General features: G+C 47.6%; 1 protein-coding gene across 5 annotated transcripts in view; it reads left to right on the forward strand.

The window, feature by feature from the left end:
* The window catches only part of TRAM2 (translocation associated membrane protein 2), a 76797-nt gene that overhangs the window by 36295 nt on the left and 18020 nt on the right, over positions 1-22482 (forward strand). For 4 of the 5 annotated variants that reach the window (XM_060111315.1, XM_060111320.1, XM_060111318.1 and 1 more), the window contains exons 2-3: positions 3494-3557; positions 22244-22353. In XM_060111315.1, coding sequence (XP_059967298.1) covers positions 3494-3557; positions 22244-22353 — 174 coding nt within the window. Of the gene's footprint in view, positions 1-3493; positions 3558-3668; positions 3856-22243; positions 22354-22482 lie in introns of those variants that run through there. The other variant, XM_060111319.1, reaches the window with a different exon arrangement.

A 22482-nucleotide genomic window follows, 5' to 3' on the forward strand; every position in this document is an offset into this window, starting at 1 on the left:
CGCAGGCTCAGTAGTTGTGGCACACGGGCTTAGTTGCTCCGCGGCATGTGAGATCTTCCCGGACTAGGGCTTGAACCCATGTCCCCTGCATTGGCAGGTGGATTCTCCACCACTGTGCCACCAGGGAAGTCCACAGCTTTTTTTTAATTGAAGTGTAGTTGATTTGCAGTGTTGTGTTTCAGGTGTACAGCAAACTGATTCAGTTATACATATATATATCTATATATATATCCTTTTTCAGATTCTTTTCCATTATAGGTTATTTAATATATTTAAGATATTGAATATATTCTCTGTGCTGTACAGTATGTCCTTGTTGTTTATCTATTTTATATATAGTAGTGTGTATCTGCTAATCCCAAACTCCTAATTTATACCCCTCTCCCTGGCTTTCCCCTTTGGTAATCATAAGTTTGTTTTCTATGTCTAGAAACACAGCTTTCTAATTTGTTTAAAACAGACTTTCTGCTTGTTACATTTTGTGCTTTTAATCAGTTAAAGAAGCCAGTGGCGTTCTTAGTCTTATCTTGTCTATGTTTTCCACTAGTATATCCCTGTGATTTTTTTGTGCCCTTTATTAACTGCCATCTTCTAAAATCTTTTTCAGTAAAAAGAAAGGATGCAAAAAAAAAAAAAAAAAGTCCATACATCTATATACACTTTCACAGTGAACCTGTTTTATTTGGCCGAGCTTTTCAGTGTTAAACATTAGGGGTAGCCCTGTGGGAAACAGTAATGAAAAGCACTAGTATGTATAGGAAATTTTTATTATATAACCACTTATCTCTACGTTGACATCAGTAAACAAAAGGTTGACCTACATGTTTTTTGTGTCACTATACTTTGAATACTTTCACGTACTCTGAATATTTTTGTGCCTTGGTCTTTATGTTCCTGTAACAACCATTTGATTAACAGAGCTAAGAAATTGATTTAAGTAGTATTTAATAAGTTGTAGCTCTTATACTAAATAAGTCAGAAGGAGAAAGACAAATACCATATAATATTGCTTGTATGTGGAATCTACAATATACAAGTGAACTTATTTACAAAACAGAAATAGACTCACAGACATAGAAAACAAATTTATGGTTACCAAAGGGGATATATTAGGAGTTTGGGATTAGCTGGTACAAACTACTTTGTATAAAATAGATAAACAACAAGGTCCTACTGTAGAGCACAGGTAACTATATTCAATATCCTGTAATAAACTATAATGGAAAAGAATTTGAAAAAGTATATATATGTGTATGTATATGTTTATATATGTGTATATGTATATATATATCGCTGAATCACTTTGCTATACACCAGAAACTAATAGAACATTGTAAATCAACTATACTTCAATTTTAAAAAAATTAGAAAAGCAAGTTGTAGCTCTTGTCAAGTGGCATAAACACAATCCAAGTTATAATGTCAGAGTAAAATGAAATAAATTCCAAGTATAGAAATGCATGGGAAAAGCTCTCAGAGAACTGACCCCATACATGTGGAGAGAGGAAAGCCAAGATCGTAGAGTGAATATTTGGTTTTTAACTTTACGTATTTCTGAATTGTTTCACTTTTTAAAAAGTATGTCTCTCTTGAAGTTAAAATAAAAATTGACCTAAAACATAAGTTGATTAAACGAAATGAATTCTCTGGAGGACACAGACAGTGACTGGCCAGAGAGGCCTGCTTTGCGAGGCTGGTGAGGGTGGGGCTCCCATGAGGGGCTCCCAGGCTGGGCTACGTGTGGGCTTCTCTGGGGAGCCTGGCGGCTCCCTGATGCCCCTGAGGGGCAGGGTTAATTGGCTGGGGCAGCCCAGGCATCGAGATTCTAGAAGCTCCCCCAGGGGTTCGAATGTGGTCTACACACGGGATTCTGATGTCTCTTAGGAATGGACTCTGGCCAACTTCAGGAGGCTGTCTGGGGGTTCATACAGGTGATGGGGTCTGTGCTCCAGGGCAAGGCTGTGGGAACCCCAGCAGAAAAGTCTGGAAGGCACTCAGGGCTAACCAGCTCTTCCTCCATCCCCACTCAAGATTCAGAGCCCAGGAGAGGGGGTCTGATGGGCTGGGGAGAGGGTCTGCTCCCTGTATCCTCCTGGGAGGGCTGTGGTCACCACAGTGACACCCTCACAACACACAGCTGGGGAGAGGTGTCTCCTCTGGAAGTCCTGGTATGTTGGGAAGGGGCAAAGGGGTATGGTCAGCCAGAACCCCACAGAGGTCCACTTCAGCCCACCAGCTTAAAAGATGAGTGTGTTTCCTGAATAAAACTGAAGGAGAGATTGTGCCCTGAGCATGGTACAGCGTTTGGTGGAGGGGCTGGAAGGCATCATTCAACCGTTTCCCTGCTGCTTTTGCCACAGTCCAGTGTGTTTCCTGCACACCCACAGTGCACCCTTCACATCTTTTTGTTTAGAGGAGAACCAGTAACGCTACTGATGAGGTGTCCCCAGGGGCCTCCCAGAAAAGGCCTGGGGTCTGGCCGCCCCTCACCTGGCCTCCCCACCTGCTCCAGAACCACGTGGTGGTGCTTCTCAGCCCCAGCTGCACGTCAGAAACATCTGGGGAGCTTTAAACAATGCTAACAGCTGGGCCATCGCCACCCAGACCAGCTGGAGTACCACAAATATCCCGCCTTTCAGAGACACGGGAAGTGAGGCTCCAGGTGTAAGATCACGGCTCCTGGCTGCGAGGTGGGCAAATGCAGAGGCAGCGTCTGAACCTAGGCAGTCGGTTCTTGAGTCCAAGCTTCAAATCCTGCATCTGTAGTCTCTCCCCTGCGGCTGAACTGCAAGAGGACTGAGCTGGCCATTAATAACCAAGTGACAACCACAGTTTTTTCACAGCACAACCAAGATTTTAAAGGCAGCTTTCAAAATAAACAGACCAACAGTGTGGAGTGTTAAGTCCTGCCCCCCCACCCCAGGTCATATGTGAAATTAGCAGCTGGAATTCTCTGTTTCTGAGGCTCAGGTTTAGACTTTGCGGGCTGCCGCCCACGGTGCAGTTAGCCAGCGTGCTGGGGAACCTCGGCTAGGTCCTAAGTTCTGGAAACCTCTGGAAGGCTGTGACCTTATCTTCTGTTAGTTTCTGACTTCACCAATGCTGGGGACTTAGAACTAACTTGATAAACACTTGAATGAATGAATGGATGAATGAATGAATGGCAGACAGATTTGTACCCTTTGCTGGTGAGCTCTCGGCCGGCCGAGCACACCTTGTTGTATACCATCTGCAGCGAGTACAAGTCTAGATACCATCCAGGACTTGGGATTGTTTCTTTTGTTTTTAGTGCAGATATTGGGAAGCGATGTCATTAAAGAAAATGGGAAAAAAACAAATGGTGCTAACTTGTGCTCTAGGTGAAACCCTTCATTGGAGAGGCCTGTGGGTCTGAGATGTGAAAGGCGTGGCCCGAGGGCTGGTAGCAGGCTTTGCTTGTTTCTTTCGATGTGGACAAGAAGCTAACGTGGAACTTTTTCCCTCTATTTCACAGGTCACCGCCAAGACTGCCTTCCTATTTATTTTACCTCAGTATAATGTTAGCGTGCCTACAGCAGGTAAGAAAAGCACTGGTCTCTATCTTTCCTGGGCCCTGTTAACCCCAAAGTTCTTGGAAAACTTCCTTTTCCTGTGTATGTGTATGATCATTTTAGATATTTAGACTCAGCATCCAACTCCCTGTTGCTGTGAAGATGCAGCTTCGGGCCACGTCTAGCCCTCAGCCCGAGGCTCTGCAAGCTTGAGGTTCTCGGGTCCACCTCCAGGAACTGGGCATCGTCGGTGCCCTCATGGTGAATAAAGGTGGAATGTTCTTCACTGAATCCAGCCCTCCCCTCTTCATTCTGCAGTGGACAGGCGAGTTGTCTGGACTTGGAGGTCAGATTCCTTTCTTGGCCTGGCTCCAGCAGCTAGCTGAAGGTCGCTGGGGGCAAATCCCTTAACCCATGGTCTCTGCAGGACGTGGCCGGAGTCTTTCCTGGACTCTCCTGCCCCTGCAGTCCCTGTAGCCAGGCTCTGGGGGAAGTCACCCCTCTGGGACAGCCAACTCGGCCCTTCGTCTAGAATCAGAGCGAGGGACGCTGGCAGGAGAGGGAGAAAACTCCACGCTCGTGAAGGAAGAGACAGGAAATGCCATGGCCAGCGCCGTAGTCAGGAGACAAGGCAACACCAGCTCATCCCCAGGCACATGCCAGCCTGGCAGGCACACAGACTGTCTTGTTTGATGCTGTGTGGCCCAAGGTCAAATTCAGCCTTCTCTACTCTTGTCTCTTGAAAATCCTAATAACTAAGACACCTCTAGACCCAGCTGTACTTATGATTTACGGATTTAAATTTTTCTTTAAGTTTTTTTGGTTTAAAAAAAAATTGGGGTAAAATACACATATCACTTACTATCTTAGTCATTTTTAAGTGTATAGTTCAGTGGCATTGAAGTACCTTCTCTGTGTTGGGCTGCCATCACCACCATCCGTCTCTGGAACTGTTTTCATCTTGCAGAACTGAACTCTAACCTCTTAAACAATAACCCCCCATTCTCCCCTCCCCCACCCACTGGCAACTACCATTCTACTTTGTCTCTATAAATTTGACTCTTCTAGGGCCTCATATAAGTGGAATCATATAGTATTTGTCCTTTTGTGACTGGTTGCAGTTTATTTTTAAATAAACATTTTCCAAAGTATACTTAGGCCTCTCACAGGAAATTTATAAAATACAGCTAAACATGAGAAGATAAAAATCACACATGACCCCATCACCCAAAAACTACAGTTAGCATTTTGGAATCTTGAGTCATAACCAGTTTTTTGCTGTTAGCGGATGATGAACCCTTTTACCATGTCCTTCAGTATTCTTCCATTCAATAAGACATTTTGAAAATCTACAGAGTATTTATTAATAGGGATTACTACAGTTATTTATTCAATCCCATATTATTGGATATTTCCAGCTTTTATAGTGCTGCAGTAAACATTCTTGTGACTTCCTGCATTCATGATTATTTTTCAGGATAAATTCCTATTACTGGAATTTCCGGGTCAAGTAGTATGTACATTTTAAAGGTTTTATGTATGTATTGCCAGAATACCCTCGGTCATCTAATTCTTATGACCCATAAATCCTGTTTTTTGGTAAATATAAAATGCATAGGCTTCTTTTTTTAATGTCAAAATGCCAGTTTATTAATTTATAAAAAGATATCCACCTATCAAAGGTTGTGCTCGTATTTTCATTACATTTCTGCCCGAAGTCAGTTTCCTTTTTTTAATTTTTAGAATTAAAAAAATGTTCTGGCCATGCCACGTGGCACGTGGGATCCTAGTTTCCTGACCAGGGATCGAACTCGTGCCCCCTGCAGTGGAAGCGCGGAGTCTTAACCCACTGGACCGCCAGGGAAGTCCCTGGATTTAGAGGGGATGCCAGATCATAGCCCAGCACTGCTTTGTTAGCTACCAGGAGGAAGTATTGTCCTGGGGACCATGGCAGTTGAAGTACATGTGAGCGGGACGTGCCTTTATTGTAGGAAGGGCCTATTTGTAAAGCCAGATCATGACCAGAGGGTTGATTTTTTTTTTTTAGTTTGAAAAAAGACTTTGCCAGAGAAATTGGGAGACAAGTGATATCCTAACGCTTCCCTCTCATGTAGCGTGAAGCAAAGGCTTCATGCTCCAGGGCTGAGCCCAAAGCTTCCGAGCAGGAGAAGTGTCCCCCCAAGTTCCTATCATGCCCTCAATTTGTTTGTTTTAACTAATTAATTAATTGATTAATCCAAACAAATATTTGTGTGCCTGCTGTGTGTCAGGCCCAGACTATAAAGTAATTATAAAACATGTCTGATCTCTGACTCGCGGACCTTACTGTTTATTAGGAAGAGAATAGATAATACACAGCAAACAATAAATACTTATAGTTGTGATAAGGGTGGTGAAGGAAATATACAAGGTTGTGTGATAAGGAAAAATCAAAGGGTGATGACCAGGTGTTTCTGGGAAACTGCCGTTTGAACCGAGTGTGTGTGCAGGTGGTGTAGGGGGGTTTAGGGAGGGGGTCTGGGCAGAAGAAAGAACGTTCCAGGCATAGGGATCAGCATGTGCAAAGGCCTCAAGTGAGGCACAGACACCTTGGCACGTTCTAGCCCCTGAAGGAAGGCCAGTGTGACAGGAGCCTGCAGGGTTTGCCATTTTTCTAGGATGGGGCGATGCAATTCTACCCCTAGAATCCTCCTCCAGGCCAGAAGAAGGCCTGGGTAGAGGTGAAGGGACATAAAATCCATACGGCAAGAGAAGATCAACTATGGCTAAATCGCCTGACTCTTATTTAAATCTGCCCTCTGGGGCTGTTTGAAGTAGGACAAGCAAATCATCCAGAGAGACAGTGCAATCAGAGTAGCCTCTTTAACTTTGTTTCGAGCTCCTTGATCACCAAACCCAGCGTGGTGATGTTTGGTTTATAAGTTGCAGAGGAGGGCAGATTTCTCACGGGAAAGCAGCAGTTCATAACCGAGGCCTGTCGAGGTTGCGCATTTAAAGCCCTCGCCCCACAAATCGCTTTAAGGCTGCAGGTGCTTGGGGATGGATCCTATTTGTATAACCAGGGTCAATGCTGATTTCTAAGGTTTCTTCTTTAAGGGGCCTGTAACTCGTTCAACTCAGTGTTGAACATGTGAATTTTAGGAGAGCAGTAACGGTTTTCATACACCGTGATCTACCATTTCTAAATCCCTCATCCTCCCTCAGCAGAGGTTTTCAAGTTCTATGGAAAATGGCCAGTGGGAACGCTGATGAGTTATTTTGCCTGTTTCCTTTCCCCCCTCTCCGTCTCTCCTACCTCCTTCCCGGCCCCCAGCACGTGCCTGTAGGCCAGTGGTGACGAACATGCCACAGGCGAGTGGCTCACACAACAGAGATGTAACGCATTGTGCAAGTCCAGGATCAAGGTGTCAGCAGGGCCGTGCTCCCTGGCTTGTGGCAGCGGGACACCAGTCTTTACCTCGAGCCCGTGGTAGCCTCTGCGTCCCGTTTCCCCTTTCCAAAGGGACACCAGTCATACTGGATTAGGACCCATTCTACTCTACTGTGGCCCCATCTTAACTCTTTACATCTGCAGTAACCCTAACTCCAAACAAGCTCACGTCCTGAAGTGCTGGGGGTTAGGAATTCATGGGAGTTTTGCGGGGACACGGTTCAACTCATAATACTAGCTCTAAGTATATGATTCTGTCACATGAGAATAGCTAGTTAAGAAGATTAAGCTCCGTTCAGAGAGATGAACTCAAAGAGGCGATGGGCACAGTTGTTGCAGTCAGAAGTTGTGCATCTCGGGGCAGTGCCGGCATCCTTGGGGTTTTCTTTAAGGTCAACAGCGATGAAGCGGGAAATGTTCTTTTTTTTAATTTATAAATTTTTATTTATTTATTTATTTATTTTTGGCTGCGTTGGGTCTTCGTTGCTGCGCACAGGCTTTCTCTAGCTGCGGCGTGCCGGGGCTACTCTTTGTTGTGGTGCGCGGGCTTCTCATTGCGGTGGCTTCTCTTGTTGTGGAGCACGGGCTCTAGGTGCGCGGGCTTCAGTAGGTGTGGCTCGCGGGCTCTAGAGCACAGGCTCAGTAGTCGTGGCACACGGGCTTAGTTGCTCCGCGGCATGTGGGGTCTTCCCGGACCAGGGCTTGAACCCGTGTCCCCTGCACTGGCAGGCGGATTCTTAACCACTGCGCCACCAGAAAGGTCCCTAAGCAGGAAATGTTCTTGTCACCACATCCCGTCTCTCCTCATTCCCACCTGTTAGGGTTGCCAGACTTAGCAAATAAAAAATCTAAGACCACCTATTAAATTAGCATTTCAGATAAACAGCAAGTACTTTTTTGTGTAAGTATATCTCAAAGTATATGTGGGGCATAATTATACTAGAAGAGTATTCTCTGTTTGTCTGGAATTCAAGGTTCACTGACCGTCCTGTATTTTATCGGCAACCATACACCCAGCCCAGCTCCGGCAAAGAATAAAATGTCATGTGTCTGGTCTTGCGATTAGACACTCCAAGTCTTTCTGATTCAAATACCACAGAGTATCTGCTGTTATGGCCAGAAGTATGTGGACTGTAAAAGGGCAGCAAAGAATAGAGGCTTGAGTCTTCCCGCAGACAGACTCGTGGCCTGCTGGCTCCCCTTCTGATGGAGAACAGGTGACCCCAGACAGGCTAAAATGTACCAGGTTCTTTTGAGTTAGTTGTGCCACTAGTTTGCTGAGTTGTCTTGGGTAAACCATGTCGTGTCGGGGTCTCCATCCCCACCTGTCAAATCGAGGGTGAAGGTCACTGTCAACCCCAACGATTCCTAAAGACAGGAATCCAGGAGGCACTTGCTACTCAGGTTGTCCACAGACCAGCCTCACCTGGGAACTTGTTAGAAACACAGACTCTAGGCCCCACCTCAGGCCTTCTGCACCGGAACCTTCATGTTAACGAGATCCCCAGGTGTTTGAAGTGCTGCTGCCCTGGGTGAATAGCTCTAAGTAGACTTGCAGATGACCCTGTGCTTCCAACCCCAAAGGTAAGAGAGGGAAACCCTGTAAATCCAGTAACTCATTTGCATCTTTCTGTGCTCGTCCAGTTTTGGTTTTGCTATAACTGTTTAGTCTAGGAGCGGGGGAGCGGGGGGGACTATCCCTGGGTGGATTTGGTTTCCAGCTGGGCTGCTGCTGCCCAGAAGTCACGGGCACCTAGGTGTTACTGGGCACCTAGAGCGAGAAGGCTGGGCACGAGGGGCCTCTTTGAGAGAAGGGTTGGTTTCACAGTAAGCAAAGGGGACAAGGACCCATCCCCTGGCTCTGTTGGTCCCGGTGGTTTTATCACCACCAGCTGCCGTATAGCATTTAGCAGCTGGAGGTGAAAAGCTCGGGACCCTCCCACACCATAGCGTGGCCCTTGTTCTCACAGCCCTTCCAAGATGAGACCCACGGCCCCATCAAAACAACCTCAGACAGATGGTTTTAAAGCCTCATTCAGCGAAGGCCTTTGTCCAGGGCTCAGAGCGTGTTTTGTTCCCTTGCTAGCTGGTAGGAGTTAGTCTTGTCTTGTGCTTGTATCATGTACTTGGAAGATTGGCATCCCATATCAAACCAAGCCCCTGTTTGTAAGATGAGCTTGTGGGGAACAAAAAGGGAAGAGACAGGTGGACGACAGGGGCTCCGGAGGAGGAAACCTGACTTGATTACAGACGAAAGCTGCCCAATCTGGACCTGTGGTCTGTCCAGCTACAGGAGACTTGAGACTCACAGAGCCTGGCCTTATCCTTTTATGCCAAGGGAGAGAGTTGCTGGACATTCCCAAGGATACAGCAGTAAGGGCAGAGGAGGGGCTGGGCTGCTCACACCCCGTGCAGCACCAGGGCCCAGGGGAGCTGTGGGAAGGGTGGGTTGCCAAACGGGGCAGTAAGCATGGCCCAGGGGACCCAACGAGGAAGGCAGAGATCTGGGTCCATCCTGGTCCCTCGGGCCAAACAGCTGCCAAGATCCCCTTTGGCCCTAAGGTCCTGTCTATATGGATAAGAGAAAATAAACCAGAGTCTTCACTGCCCTCACTGTGTTGGTTGGCATCTGAGGAAGAGTGGGGCTTACAGCCAGCCCTGGACGTGATCTTTTATTTTTTCCATAAGCAGAAACTACTTATTAAACTTCCTTAGTCTGTTCAGGCTGCTATAACAAAACACTGCAGACTGGGTGGCTTATAAACAACAGAAATTTACTTCTCACTGTTCTGTAGCTGGACGTCCGAGATCAGGGTGCAGCCTGGTCAGGTGAGGACCCTCTTCCAGGTCACAGACTTCTTGCTGTGTCCTCACGTGGTGGGCGGGTAAGGGAGCTCTCTGGAGCCTCTTTTTTTTTTTTTTTTTTTTTGCGGTATGCGGGCCTCTCACTGCTGTGGCCTCTCCCTTTGCGGAGCACAGGCTCCGGACGCGCAGGCTCAGCGGCCATGGCTCACGGGCCCAGCTGCTCCGCGGCATGTGGGATCTTCCCGGACCGGGGCACGAACCCATGTCCCCTGCATCGGCAGGCGGACTCTCAACCACTGCGCCACCAGGGAAGCCCTGGAGCCTCTTTTATAAGGGCAGTAATTCCATGCATGAGGGCTCGCTCCATCCTCATGGTTTAAACACCTCCCCAAAGGCCCCACCCACTAATGCCATCATCTTTGGGGGTTAGGATTCCAACATGTGAACTTGGCAGGGAACACAAACATTCAGACCATAGCAGTTATTATTTAAGTATAACAGTCAGTCGTGCAGGAAAGTGGAGGGACCGTAAGAGGTCACCTCCAGGTAACAGCACCTCGGAAGCGTGTCCCCTTCCCGCCTAGACTTGATTTTTGTCTAATCCCCTGTTACAGCCCGGAGAATTTATCCCACGTGGAGCTTCTAGAGGCTTAAGCAAGAACCACTGAGTTGAGTCACTGTGGCTAATTGTTAACCAGCCTGAAGCTGACCAAGCCGGTAGCATCTTTGAACGGCTGCCTCCCCTCCCCCACACTCCCATTTCTCCTGATCAAATCTTTTCTTCTCCTGTCTAGCCAGGATCATGTTTTTTTCTTACTCAGCTGTTCTTACTGAAATAATTTTTTGTCCTTAATTTAACAATGAACTTGTTGATGTTACTTTTATCCAAGTTAAAAAAAAAAAGGCTGTGATTTTAGACATTTTTTGGTATGTGATCTCGAGGAGCTGTTTCCTCTTTATGGCTCTCAGTGAATTAACAAAAAGTTCACACCTTCCGCCTCGCAGGTGCTCTTCTCGCGCTGCATGTTGTCTGCCCAGGCCGGTTGTAAGTAGAAGCCTCAGACTTAGAAACAGCTGTGGGCTGAGTGTGGGCCTGGCACCAGGAGTTACTGAGATATTTCTTTCTTGAAGGCCACAGACCGGGTTATATAGCCTTATAAAAAGGAATGGTACATCAGGAAAACTACGTAGAGGCTGGGCACTTTTATTTCCAAATTCTCTTTAGTGCATCTCTCATTTTTGCTACATCTCTCATTTTTTGCGACATTTTTACATCATAAAAATATCCTTGTCTTCCTACCTTCTATAAAACTGGAGAAAAGAGATTACAAATTATGCAGTCTGGGGTTAAAATGGTAACTCTGCAGATTCTTTAATTCTCTGGGCAGCCTGGAGGAGGGAGGGAGGGGGAGGGAGGGAGGGGGAGGGAGAGAGAGGGAGAGAGTGTGTGTGTGTGTGTGTGTGTGTGTGTGTGTGTGTGTGTGTGTGTGTATTAGTTTGCTAGGGCTGCCATGATAAAGTACCACAGACCAGGTGGTTTGTACAGTAGTAAAGCACACACATTCTTAAGGGCACAGTGTGATGAAATTTTACCTCTGTGCGCACCAGGTCGGAAGACAGCCCTCCCGACCTTCTCATGCCCCTCCGGTCAACACCCCCTCCCAAAGCAACCGCTCTTCTGCTTTCACGTTTCTTGATTAGTTTGACCTGTTCTTGCCCTTCATTTCTCCCTGATTTTTAAAAATGGCTCCACTGTTTATATCAGTACGTATGTCAGAATCCCCTGGGGAATTTAAGCACAGATCCCTGGGTCATGCCCAAGTTTCTGATTCACTGGTCCTGGGGTGGACATACATGCAGCAGTGTGCACTCCTGGGATCCACGGAGAGGCTGGCACTGTGGTCCACAGCCACAGCTTGTCACAACTGTGTGTTATAAGCCCCCGTGTTTATAACTCTGGTCTGTTTACCCGGTCCTCCGTAGATGAAAACTTCTTGGGTTGTTTCCGTCAGTTTATTGTCAAAAACCATGCTGCTGTGCGCAACCTTGTGCATGTGTCATTTTGAACGTGGCAGGTACGGCTGTGTGATAAATTCCCAGAAGTGGAATTGCCGAATCCAAGGGCTGATGTGTTTGTAATCGCGCTGGAAATTACCAAATTGCCCTTCCGACGAGGTGGTCCATTTTGCATCCCACCAGCAGCGTGAGAGAGAGCCTGTTTCCCCGCAGCCTCAGCAAGAGTGCGCGTCAAGCTTTGGATTGCTGCCAATCTGATAGGGATGAGATGGTATCTCATTGTAGTTGTAGCTCATTTCTCTTCTTTTTCTTTTTTTTAAACAGAATGTTACTGAGAAGAGTGGCTTTTTTAAAAAAATAACTTTATTTATTTATGACTGCGTTGGGTCTTCGTTGCTGCGCACGGGCTTTCTATACTTGCGGAGAGCGGGGGCTACTCTTCGTCGCGGTGCACGGGCTTCTCACTGCGGTGGCTTCTCTTGTTGCGGAGCACGGGCTCTAGGCGCACGGGCTTCAGTAGTTGTGGTGCACGGGCTTAGTTGCTCCTCAGCATGTGGGATCTTCCCTGACCAGGGCTCGAACCCACGCCCCCTGCATTGGCAGGAGGATTCTTAACCACTGTGCCACCGGGGAAGTCCGGCTTTTTTTTTTTTTTTTTTTTTTTTTTTGCGGTACATGGGCCTCTTACCACCACGGCCTCTCCCGTTGAGGAGCACAGGCTCCGGACACGCAGGCACAGCGGCCATGGCTCACGGGCCCAGCTGCTCCATGGCATGAGGGATCCTCCCGGACCAGGGCACGAACCCATGTCCCCTGCATCGGCAGGCGGACTCTCAACCACTGCGCCACCAGGGAAGCCCACGGCATATTTTTTAAAACTTTTATTTATTATTTTTGGCTGCATCAGGTCTTAGTTGCGGCACACGGGTTTCTCTCTAGTTGTGGCGTGTGGGTTTTCTCTCTCTAGTTGTGGTGCGTGGGCTCCATAGTGCGTGGGCTCTGTAGTTTGAGGTACGCAGGCTCTCTAGTTGAGGCGTGTGGGCTCTGGAGCACAGGCTCAGTAGTTGTGGTGCATGGGCTTAGTTGCTCCGCGGCATGTGGGATCTTCCTGGACCAGGGCTCGAATCTGTGTCCCCTGCACTGGCAGGTGGATTCTTTTTTTTAAAAAAAACATCTTTATTGGAGTATAATTGCTCTACACTGGTGTGTTAGTTTCTACTTTATAACAAAGTGAATCAGCCATACATATACATAGATCCCCATATCTCTTCCCTCTTGCATCTCCCTCCCACCCTCCCTATCCCATCCCTCTAGGTGGTCACAAAGCACTGAGCTGATCTCCCTGTGCTATGTGGCTGCTTCCCACTAGCTATTGATTTTACATTTGGTAGTGTATATATGTCCATGCCACTCTCTCAGTTCATCCCAGCTTACCCCCACTGTGCCACCGGGGAAGTCTGGCATATTTTAAAAAAATATTTATCTTATTTGTTTGTTTATTATTTTTGGCTGTGTTGGGTCTTAGTTGTGGCACGGGGGATCTTCATTGCGGCATGTGGGATCTTTCATTTTGGCATGTGGGATCTTTCATTGTGGCATGTGGAATCTTTCGTTGCAGCACGTGGGCTCTTCGTTGCGGCATGTAGGCTTCTCTCTAGTTGTGTGGGTTTTCTCTCTCTAGTTGCGGAGCGCGGGCTCTAGGCGCACGGGCTTCAGTAGTTGTGGTGCACGGGCTTAGTTGCTCCTCAGCATGTGGGATCTTCCCTGACCAGGGCTCAAACCCACGCCCCCTGCACTGGCAGGAGGATTCTTAACCACTGTGCCACCGGGGAAGTCCGGCATTTTTTTTTTTTTTTTTTTTTTTTTTTTTGCGGTACATGGGCCTCTTACCACCACGGCCTCTCCCGTTGAGGAGCACAGGCTCCGGACACGCAGGCACAGCGGCCATGGCTCACGGGCCCAGCTGCTCCGTGGCACGTGGGATCTTCCCGGACCGGGGCACGAACCCATGTCCCCTGCATCGGCAGGCGGACTCTCAACCACTGCGCCACCAGGGAAGCCCACGGCATATTTTTTAAAACTTTTATTTATTATTTTTGGCTGCATCAGGTCTTAGTTGCGGCACACGGGTTTCTCTCTAGTTGTGGCGTGTGGGTTTTCTCTCTCTAGTTGTGGTGCGTGGGCTCCATAGTGCGTAGGCTCTGTAGTTTGAGGTACGCAGGCTCTCTAGTTGAGGCGTGTGGGCTCTGGAGCACAGGCTCAGTAGTTGTGGTGCATGGGCTTAGTTGCTCCGCGGCATGTGGGATCTTCCTGGACCAGGGCTCGAATCTGTGTCCCCTGCACTGGCAGGTGGATTCTTTTTTTTTTTTAAAAACATCTCTATTGGAGTATAATTGCTCTACACTGGTGTGTTAGTTTCTACTTTATAACAAAGTGAATCAGCCATACATATACATAGATCCCCATATCTCTTCCCTCTTGCGTCTCCCTCCCACCCTCCCTATCCCATCCCTCTAGGTGGTCACAAAGCACTGAGCTGATCTCCCTGTGCTATGTGGCTGCTTCCCACTAGCTATTGATTTTACATTTGGTAGTGTATATATGTCCATGCCACTCTCTCAGTTCATCCCAGCTTACCCCCACTGTGCCACCGGGGAAGTCTGGCATATTTTTAAAAAATATTTATCTTATTTGTTTGTTTATTATTTTTGGCTGCGTTGGGTCTTAGTTGTGGCAGGGGGGATCTTCATTGCGGCATGTGGGATCTTTCATTTTGGCATGTGGGATCTTTCATTGTGGCATGTGGAATCTTTTGTTGCAGCACGTGGGCTCTTCGTTGCGGCATGTAGGCTTCTCTCTAGTTGTGTTGCGTGGGTTTTCTCTCTCTAGTTGCGGTGTGCGGGCTCCAGAGCTCATGGGTTCTGTAGTTGTGGCGTGTGGGCTTCAGAGTGCGTGGGCTCTGTAGTTTGAGGTATGCAGGCTCTCTAGTTGAGGCGTGCGTGCTCAGTAGTTGTGGCATGCAAGCTTAGTTGCTCCGCTGCACGTGGGATCTTAGTTCCCCGACCAGGGATCGAACCCCCGTCCCCTGCATTGGAAGGTGGATTCTTTACCACTGGACCACCAGGGAAGTCCCTTCATTTCTCTTCTGTGTGGGGTTGAGCGTCCTTTTAAATGTATAAGGGCCACCTGTGTTTCTTTTTTCTGTGAGCTGTCTGTTCATACCCTTTGCCCATTCTTCTGTTGGGTTTGTTATCTTTTCATCCTTAGGTTCTAGGTGCTCTTCATACATTAGCGAGATTAGCCTTTGTTTATGATCTGAATTGTAAACATTTTCCCCTTGGTCATCACTTGCCTTTTGATTTTGCTTATGGTATTTATTTTTCATATCTAAGTTTTGGATTTATATATATCGTAAAAGATTCAAAATAATGGGAAAACAGAGTTGGCCAAAAGCACAAAAACCAATAGAAAGTAACTTTTACAAATCCAGGTTTGCAGGACTTAGGAGGAAAGCCGGGAGAGAAAGGAGGCATCCACGTTGTGCAGTGATGCTCTTTAAGCCGCCAGGTTTTCGGACAAAGGCAGAAGCCTCGTTGGCAGGGGACCAGACTTTAAGGGGACGTAAAGAGCAGATGGGGCGTCAGCCACAGGTGGCCACGGGCTCAGGTCCCGGGGAGGAGGTCAGAGATTGCACAGCTGTATCCGGACCAGACGGGGCCTGTGAAGGCATGCGGGAGAAGCTGCTTACAGGTGACACCAGGGGAAACAAGAAAATGTCTATTAGTCACAGGAAACAAAACGGGAGGCCAGTAAGAGTGCTGCTCCTGAAGGGCCGGCTCCACCTGAGTTTGTCAGGACAGCCAGGCTCTTACTGATCACGCTGACTCTCTTTTTAAACTTTGATCAGAGATAAACAAAGCAAGTGTCCCTTTTGACGGAAGACAGGATAACATCCACAGAGGGTGGGTCGTTATTGAAGGTGCTCCTTCCAGGGTGAGGCTAACCCCTCCGGGGGAATATACTGACCTACTCCATGGTGGTGCATAGGAAAGAGGGCTCACAGAATATGGGTGTTGGGAGGTGTCAGGGGTCGTCTGGGCTAAGGATTGCAAATTGGTGGCCTGTGGTAAGAGTTGGCTCGTGTGTGTATTTTCTTTAGGCAGTTTGGTGTTGGCCCATAAAGTGTTTTTACAGTTTTGGAATTAGTCACCAGCATTTTAAAATCAGATGATTCACGTAGGGATTTCTCTCTTTGCTTTTGAAATATGGGGTCACGCCCCTCCCAGGGCCATCCCCACTCCTTCCTTCACCCCTTGGGACATGCACTCTGCACTTTGCCACAGTCTCCACTCCTCTCTAACGTCTTCCCGACGTTGAGACTGCCTGGCAGCCACCATGTATCCCAGTTTGAATTGTTGTTTTTCTTTTAGTAAGGTTGAAATGGAAGTGGATCTTAAACTTGTTTCTCTCTCAAAGTGGAAATGTGGAAGACAGACCAAGAGGGCCCTAGAGCTAAGGAAAAACAGTGGGGAGCATACTGTGGCACTGAAGACCGTTCCCTGTTTAGTGCAGTGGCCTCTGTGTTGAAAGGATTTATCTTAAGACGCCTGCACCACTTTGCTCATTGCATTCCCCACCTGGTCTCTGCGGGCGTTTTGCTGTGACTCAGGGCCAGAATCACTCCTCTGGTCTAAAAGCTCAGAGATGTGCTGAAACATACTCTTCTAAACAATCACAGTTGCTCACTGCCAGACCATCGCTGTTCTTTTTGAGAGCTCATGCAGGATAGGGGCACTCCTTAAAGGGTCAGAGCTCTAACTTGGGGAGTGTGAGGATTTTTATAAGAATTAGTGAGCAGCCAAAAATTTAGAAAGAAAAAAACCCCCAAAATATCCATTTGTTTATAGCCTCTTGGAAAAACACAAAGTTCCAACCTCCACAGCTCTGTGGCAAGCAGAAGGGGCCAAACCAATCTACTTTCCTGCCCTGTTCAAAAGCAGGAAGGCAGCAGACAAGGGGCAAGCAGTAGAGGTAATCTGCATGAATCAGAGCACAGCTTGTGAGTATCTGGATACCATGCTGCTTGTTCTGTTGTAGGGAGAGAGAGATCAAAGCAGCAGCTTCTTACCAGCAGGGGGGCGGGGCGGGGCCGGGGGATGTGAGGTGACTTTGGGGGCGGGGCGGGGCCGCCGGACACTGGGAGACCTGAGAAATGGCCCCTGTCCCTTTACCCTGTGAACCCTGTTTCTTCATCCCCTCTGCTCACGCCGTGGGTGGTTACGGGGATCAAATGAGACAGCAAGCTGAAGCATTCTGAAAGCACGGGGGCTACAGAGGGCAGACAGATGCCAGAGGGAACTTTAGGGTCATTCTCCACGGCCAGTCGGCCAGCTGGTCCTTTTGGTTCCATCACCCACACCTCTCCCAACTTGTCTTCTCCACAACACTGCCGCCATCTGAGTGCAGGACGCTCCCGTCCCCCCAGCCTGGGCTCCCGTGAGTGCCTCCTGACTGCCCTCCCGGCCCCATTCCGGCCCCCCAGCCCATCCACCTGGCAGGAAGAGCGCGTCTATGACTCAGTCCTCCAGAACCTTTGGAAGCGTGTCTTACCACGACCTGTCGGGGGAGCCCCCCGTGGCATGGCTTGCCCACCCCTGCTCTGCAGGTCGCTCCAATCCTCTGTCCAGCAGGACCTTCCCCGGATGCCTCTGCCCAGACCACTCCGCCCTCACCAGCTCTCTGGCCTGCGTCTCGTTAGTAACCCTTCCTCCCCAGGACCCTGCCCCTCCTCATTTCCTGCCCATGTCATAGCACTGATCACACCTGGCCAGCTGGTGTTTTTTTTTAAATTATAGTGAAATACGCATACCGTGAGATGGACCATCTTAATCATCTCTGAGTGTACAGTTCAGTAGTGTTAAGTACATTCACACAGTTGTGCAATCTCCAGAACTCTTCATTGCAAAACTGAGACTTTGTATCCATTAAACAGCAACTCGCCATCCTCCCTGCCCCCAGCCCCTGGCCACCACCCTTACTTTCTGTCTCTCTGAATTTTCCTCCTCTGGGAAGCTCCTGTGATGGAATCATACAGTATTCGTCTTTTAGTGACGGCTTATTTCCCTTAGCATTTATGTCCTTTAGGTTCATCTCTGTGTAGCATGTGACAGGATTTCCTTCCTTTTTAAGGCTGAATAATGTTCTCTTGTATGTATAGACCACATTTTGTCTTTCCATTCATCTGTTGATAGACGCTTGGGTAGTTTCTACCTTTGGCTGTTGTGAATAGTGCTATGAACATGGGTGTACAGATATTTCATCAAGATCCTGCTTCCAGTTCTTTCGAGTCTGTTCTAGAAGTAGGATTGCTGGACCATCTGGTAGTTCTATTTTTCGTTTTCTAAGGAATCATCATGCTGTTTCTGATAGTGACTGTACCATTTTACATTTTCACAAACAATGCACGAAGGTTCCAATTTGTCCACACCCTTGTCAACACTTGTTATTTTCAGTTTTTTGTTTGTTTGGGGTTTTTTTTTTGTTTTAAATTGTGGCCATTCTCATGGGGTTGAGGTGGTATCTCATTGCGGTTTTGATCTACATTTCCCTAATGATAGTACCCTGTGCTATACAGTAGGACCTTGTTTATTTTATCTGTAGTAGTTTGTGTTTGCTAATCCCAAACTCCTAATTTACCCCTCCTCTCCCTCTCCACTTTGGTAACCATAAGTTTGTTCTCTGTGTCTGTGAGTCTGTTTTTGTTTTGTACATAAGTTCATTTGTATCATATTTTAGATTCCACATATAAGTGATATCATATGATATTTGTCTTTCTCTGTCTGACTCACTTCACTTAGTATGATAATCTCTAGGTCCACCCATATTGCTGCAAATCTTTGCCCATTTTTCAATCTGGTTGTTTTTTGTTTTTGTTGTTGCTGTTGTTATTGGCCTCTGGTTTTTATGTGTAGAGAATCTGGTGTGCGCTGGCTAAGCTCCGAGAGGGCAGGGCCGTGCCCACCTCGAACCCTGCTGTCCCCCAGCACCCAGCATGGGGCCCTGCACGTGGTTTATTAGTGGATGAATAAACATGCAAGGAGCTCTCATCAGCAAAGGAAAAAAGAATGCATTCGTCTATCCATCCATTCTTGTTTCAAGAAGGTTTTACGGCTCTGGTCACATCTCTTTGGAACCATAGTATATGGGGTGATGAATGGAGGTGATTTGAAGAGGCTTTAAGATGGATAATCCAAAGTCTTGACACACCTTATGTAATTACTTTTGGACCCTGCTCGTTTGATTGAGCATAAATCCTATTCTGCCTCATAAGGTTGGTCTCGATGGTGAAACTTTGCATGTGTTTAGTTATTCTACAGTTTCAAAATATGCTGCCATCTAAGTAGTCTCCTTTGATCCTCCCTTATGAAGAAGGCAGGGAAAGGGTAGTGCCAGCCCTGTGATGGAGAGGCGTGAAGGAGAGGCTGACCCATACGCCCATCTCTTCCCTTCCTCCCACGTTTCCTCCTCAGTCCTCGGTGCTGATTCCCCTCCCTGATCTCAACCCCTTCCCGGGTCAGTCACCTAGTCTTACCAGGTCTCTGCCGCTGATGGCCCTCCTCCCTCCCTGTTCCCTTTTCCCCTTTAATCCAGGTCCCTGTGGTTCCTTACCTGCATCACTGGTGTCTACCTCCAGGCACGATGCTGTTTACTGCTGCCAGAGTAAACTTTCTGAAGCCCAAATTTGCTCATTTTCCTGTTGAGTTTGAATTCTTTGATGTTTCCACGTTGCCTTCAGGATAAAGTCCACACCCCTTGACGTGGTACCCTGGCTGCCTGCAGCACTGCTTCCTCCTTGCCTGCATCCTTAGCAGATGCTGCGTCCTCTGCCCAGGATGCCCTCCTCCCCGCACCTGACTACCCCAGCTTGTTCTCAAGTTTCTATATCTTCCTGTTGACCCTGAGGGGCTGCCCCAGCTGGAGTCGGCCCTCACTTGCCTTGGCTCCCTGTGTTTACCTCTTGGCACCGTGTGGCTGTCTGCCTGTCTGTAGGTCATTGTACATTTATTTGTCAGTCTTCCCACTGGTCTGTGCTCCCTGAAGCCAGGGCAGCGTCTTTCATCTCCGTGTTTCAATAATTAGCCCAGTGGCTCTCACACAGTAGGGTCTTTGTGGAAGGTAGGAGGGAGAGGAAAACGGGAAGCTTGTCTGATCTCAAAGTTCATGCGCTCCATGTCTTTACTGCCCCACCCCCCACCGCCCACCAGTGCATTCTCCCAGTCCAGGGGGGCAGGGTCATGGGTTGACTCCCAGAGTGACCCAATCAGCTCTGCTTCACTCTGCAGCCACCCTGAAACTCACCCACCCTGGCCTGCCTTCTGGTAAACGCATCCCAGCAAAGAGAGATGACTCGTGGGTGACTCAGCACGAAGGCAGCACAGCTGGAAAGGGGGCCAATATGTCTGCTTGGGGGAGGGCGGGCCACAGAGCACCAGGGATCCAGGCCTGCCAACTGGAACGAAGGCACGAATCCTCCTCTGTCCGTGGAGAGAGACGCTGTAGTAGCAGAGCTTTACAAGACTTAGATACCTGGGATTCCATCTAATTTATTACTACTAAATAATATTTTATTAAACTACTATTTAGTGCATGCCTACCATGGTTATAGGCACTGATAAGCATCTTGCATACAGATTATCTCGTTTAATCCTCACAATAGCCCAACAACAACAAAAATAATAGCAAATCCATGTATAGCACTTACTATGCACCAGATACTATTCTAAGTAAGCACTTTGCACTTTTGGAGTCACCTCATTCTCACAGTAACCCTGCAGTACGGGAACTGCCGTTATCCTCATTTTACAGATGAGGAATCTGAGGCACAGAAAGGTCAGAGGTGCTCCAGAGTCACATAGGAAATAAATGACATTTTCTTTATCCATTTGTCTGTTGACGGACACTTAGGTTGCTTCCGTGTCTTGGCTCTTGTAAATAGTGCTGCTGTGAACACTGGGGTGCACGTATCTTATTGAATTAAAGTTTTCATCTTTTTTTTTTTTCTGGATAAAGAAGATGTTTTATACACGCACACGCACACACAATGGAGTATTACTCAGCCATAAAAAAATGAAATAATGCCATTTGTAGCAACATGGATGGACCTAGAGATTATCATACTAAGTGAAGTAAGTCAGACAAAGACAAATACGATATCACTCATGTGGAATCTAAAAAATAATACAATAAATCTATTTACAAAACAGAAACAGATAGACATAGAAAACAAGCTTATAGTTAGTTACCAGAGGGGAAGGTGGTGGGAGGGATAAATCAGGAGTATGGGATTAATAGATGCACACTACTATATATAAAATAGACAAGCAACAAGCATTTAATGGATAGCACAGGGGACTATATTCAATATCTTGTAATAACCTATAATGGAACATAATCTAAAAAACTATATATGTATAACTGCACCACTTTGCTGTACACCTGTAACTGACACAATATTATAAATCAACTATACTTCAATTTTTTTGAAAAAGAGGGAGGTGTGGGTTCCCTGGTGGCCTAGTGGTTACGATTCCGGGCTTTCACTGCTGTGGCCTGGGTTCAGTCTCTGGTCCAGGAACTGAGATCCCACAAGCTGCATGGTATGGCAAAAAAAAAAAAAAAAAAAAAAAATCATCAATATCAAAAAAATAAAAACAAAGAGGGAGGAAATAAATGACAGAACTTTGATACAAGCTCAGGTTTCTGAGTCCACACTCTTTTTTAAATTATTTTTATTTTTGACTGCGTTGGGTCTTCATTGCTGCGTGCTTTCTCTAGTTGTGGCGAGCAGGGGCTACTCTTTGTTGTGGTGCGCGGGCTTCGGTAGTTGTGGCTCGTGGGCTCTAGAGTGCAGGCTCTGTAGCTGTGGCACACGGGCTTAGTCAGTCCGCGGCATGTGGGATCTTCCTGGACCAGGGATCAAACCCATGTCCCCTGCATTGGCAGGCAGATTCTTAACTACTGTGCCACCAGGGAAGTCCTGAGTCCACACTCTTAACCCTGCATCATGCTTCCTCGATGAAGTATAACTGCAGTCCCATTTTTACAGGGAAGGCGATTACGGCTCAGAGAGGTTGGTCACTTTGCTATAGTCACACAGCCAGGGAATGATGGAGGTTGGTTGTCTCCAACTGCTGGCTGCAGCCACTGTGCCTTCCTGCCCAGATCAGGAGACATCGTCATGATATGCCGTGTGCTGGCTTCTCCTTTCCCCTCTGCACTGGTGCTCCCAAGGGCCAAGTCCAGAGGGTGGGTGGGATTCTCGGGAAGAAACACTGCTAAGTCTGGGGTTACAGCCAAAGGGAAGCATTTGATGGCACATTCTGCTCCAGATCTCCTTTCAGTTTTGGGTCCCAGAGCACTTCCTCACCCAGGGCTGCTGACGTGGCTCTCATTGCCTCCACAGATGGCGAGACGGTGCACTACCACTACGGGCCGAAGGACCTGGTCACAGTCTTGTTCTACATCTTCATCACCATCATCCTGCACGCTGTGGTGCAGGAGTACATTTTAGATGTGAGTGACGTGTCTGGATTCCGAGATGGGAAGCTGGGGGGGTCCGGCGGGTGGAGCGGCTGCAGCTCTGAGGTCTGAGGCCTCCGCTTTGTTTGGAGGCCCTGGTTGGTCCTAGCAACTGGCTCTCCT

The sequence above is a fragment of the Mesoplodon densirostris genome, chromosome 10, assembly GCF_025265405.1.
Source record: "Mesoplodon densirostris isolate mMesDen1 chromosome 10, mMesDen1 primary haplotype, whole genome shotgun sequence".
NCBI lineage: Eukaryota > Metazoa > Chordata > Mammalia > Artiodactyla > Ziphiidae > Mesoplodon > Mesoplodon densirostris.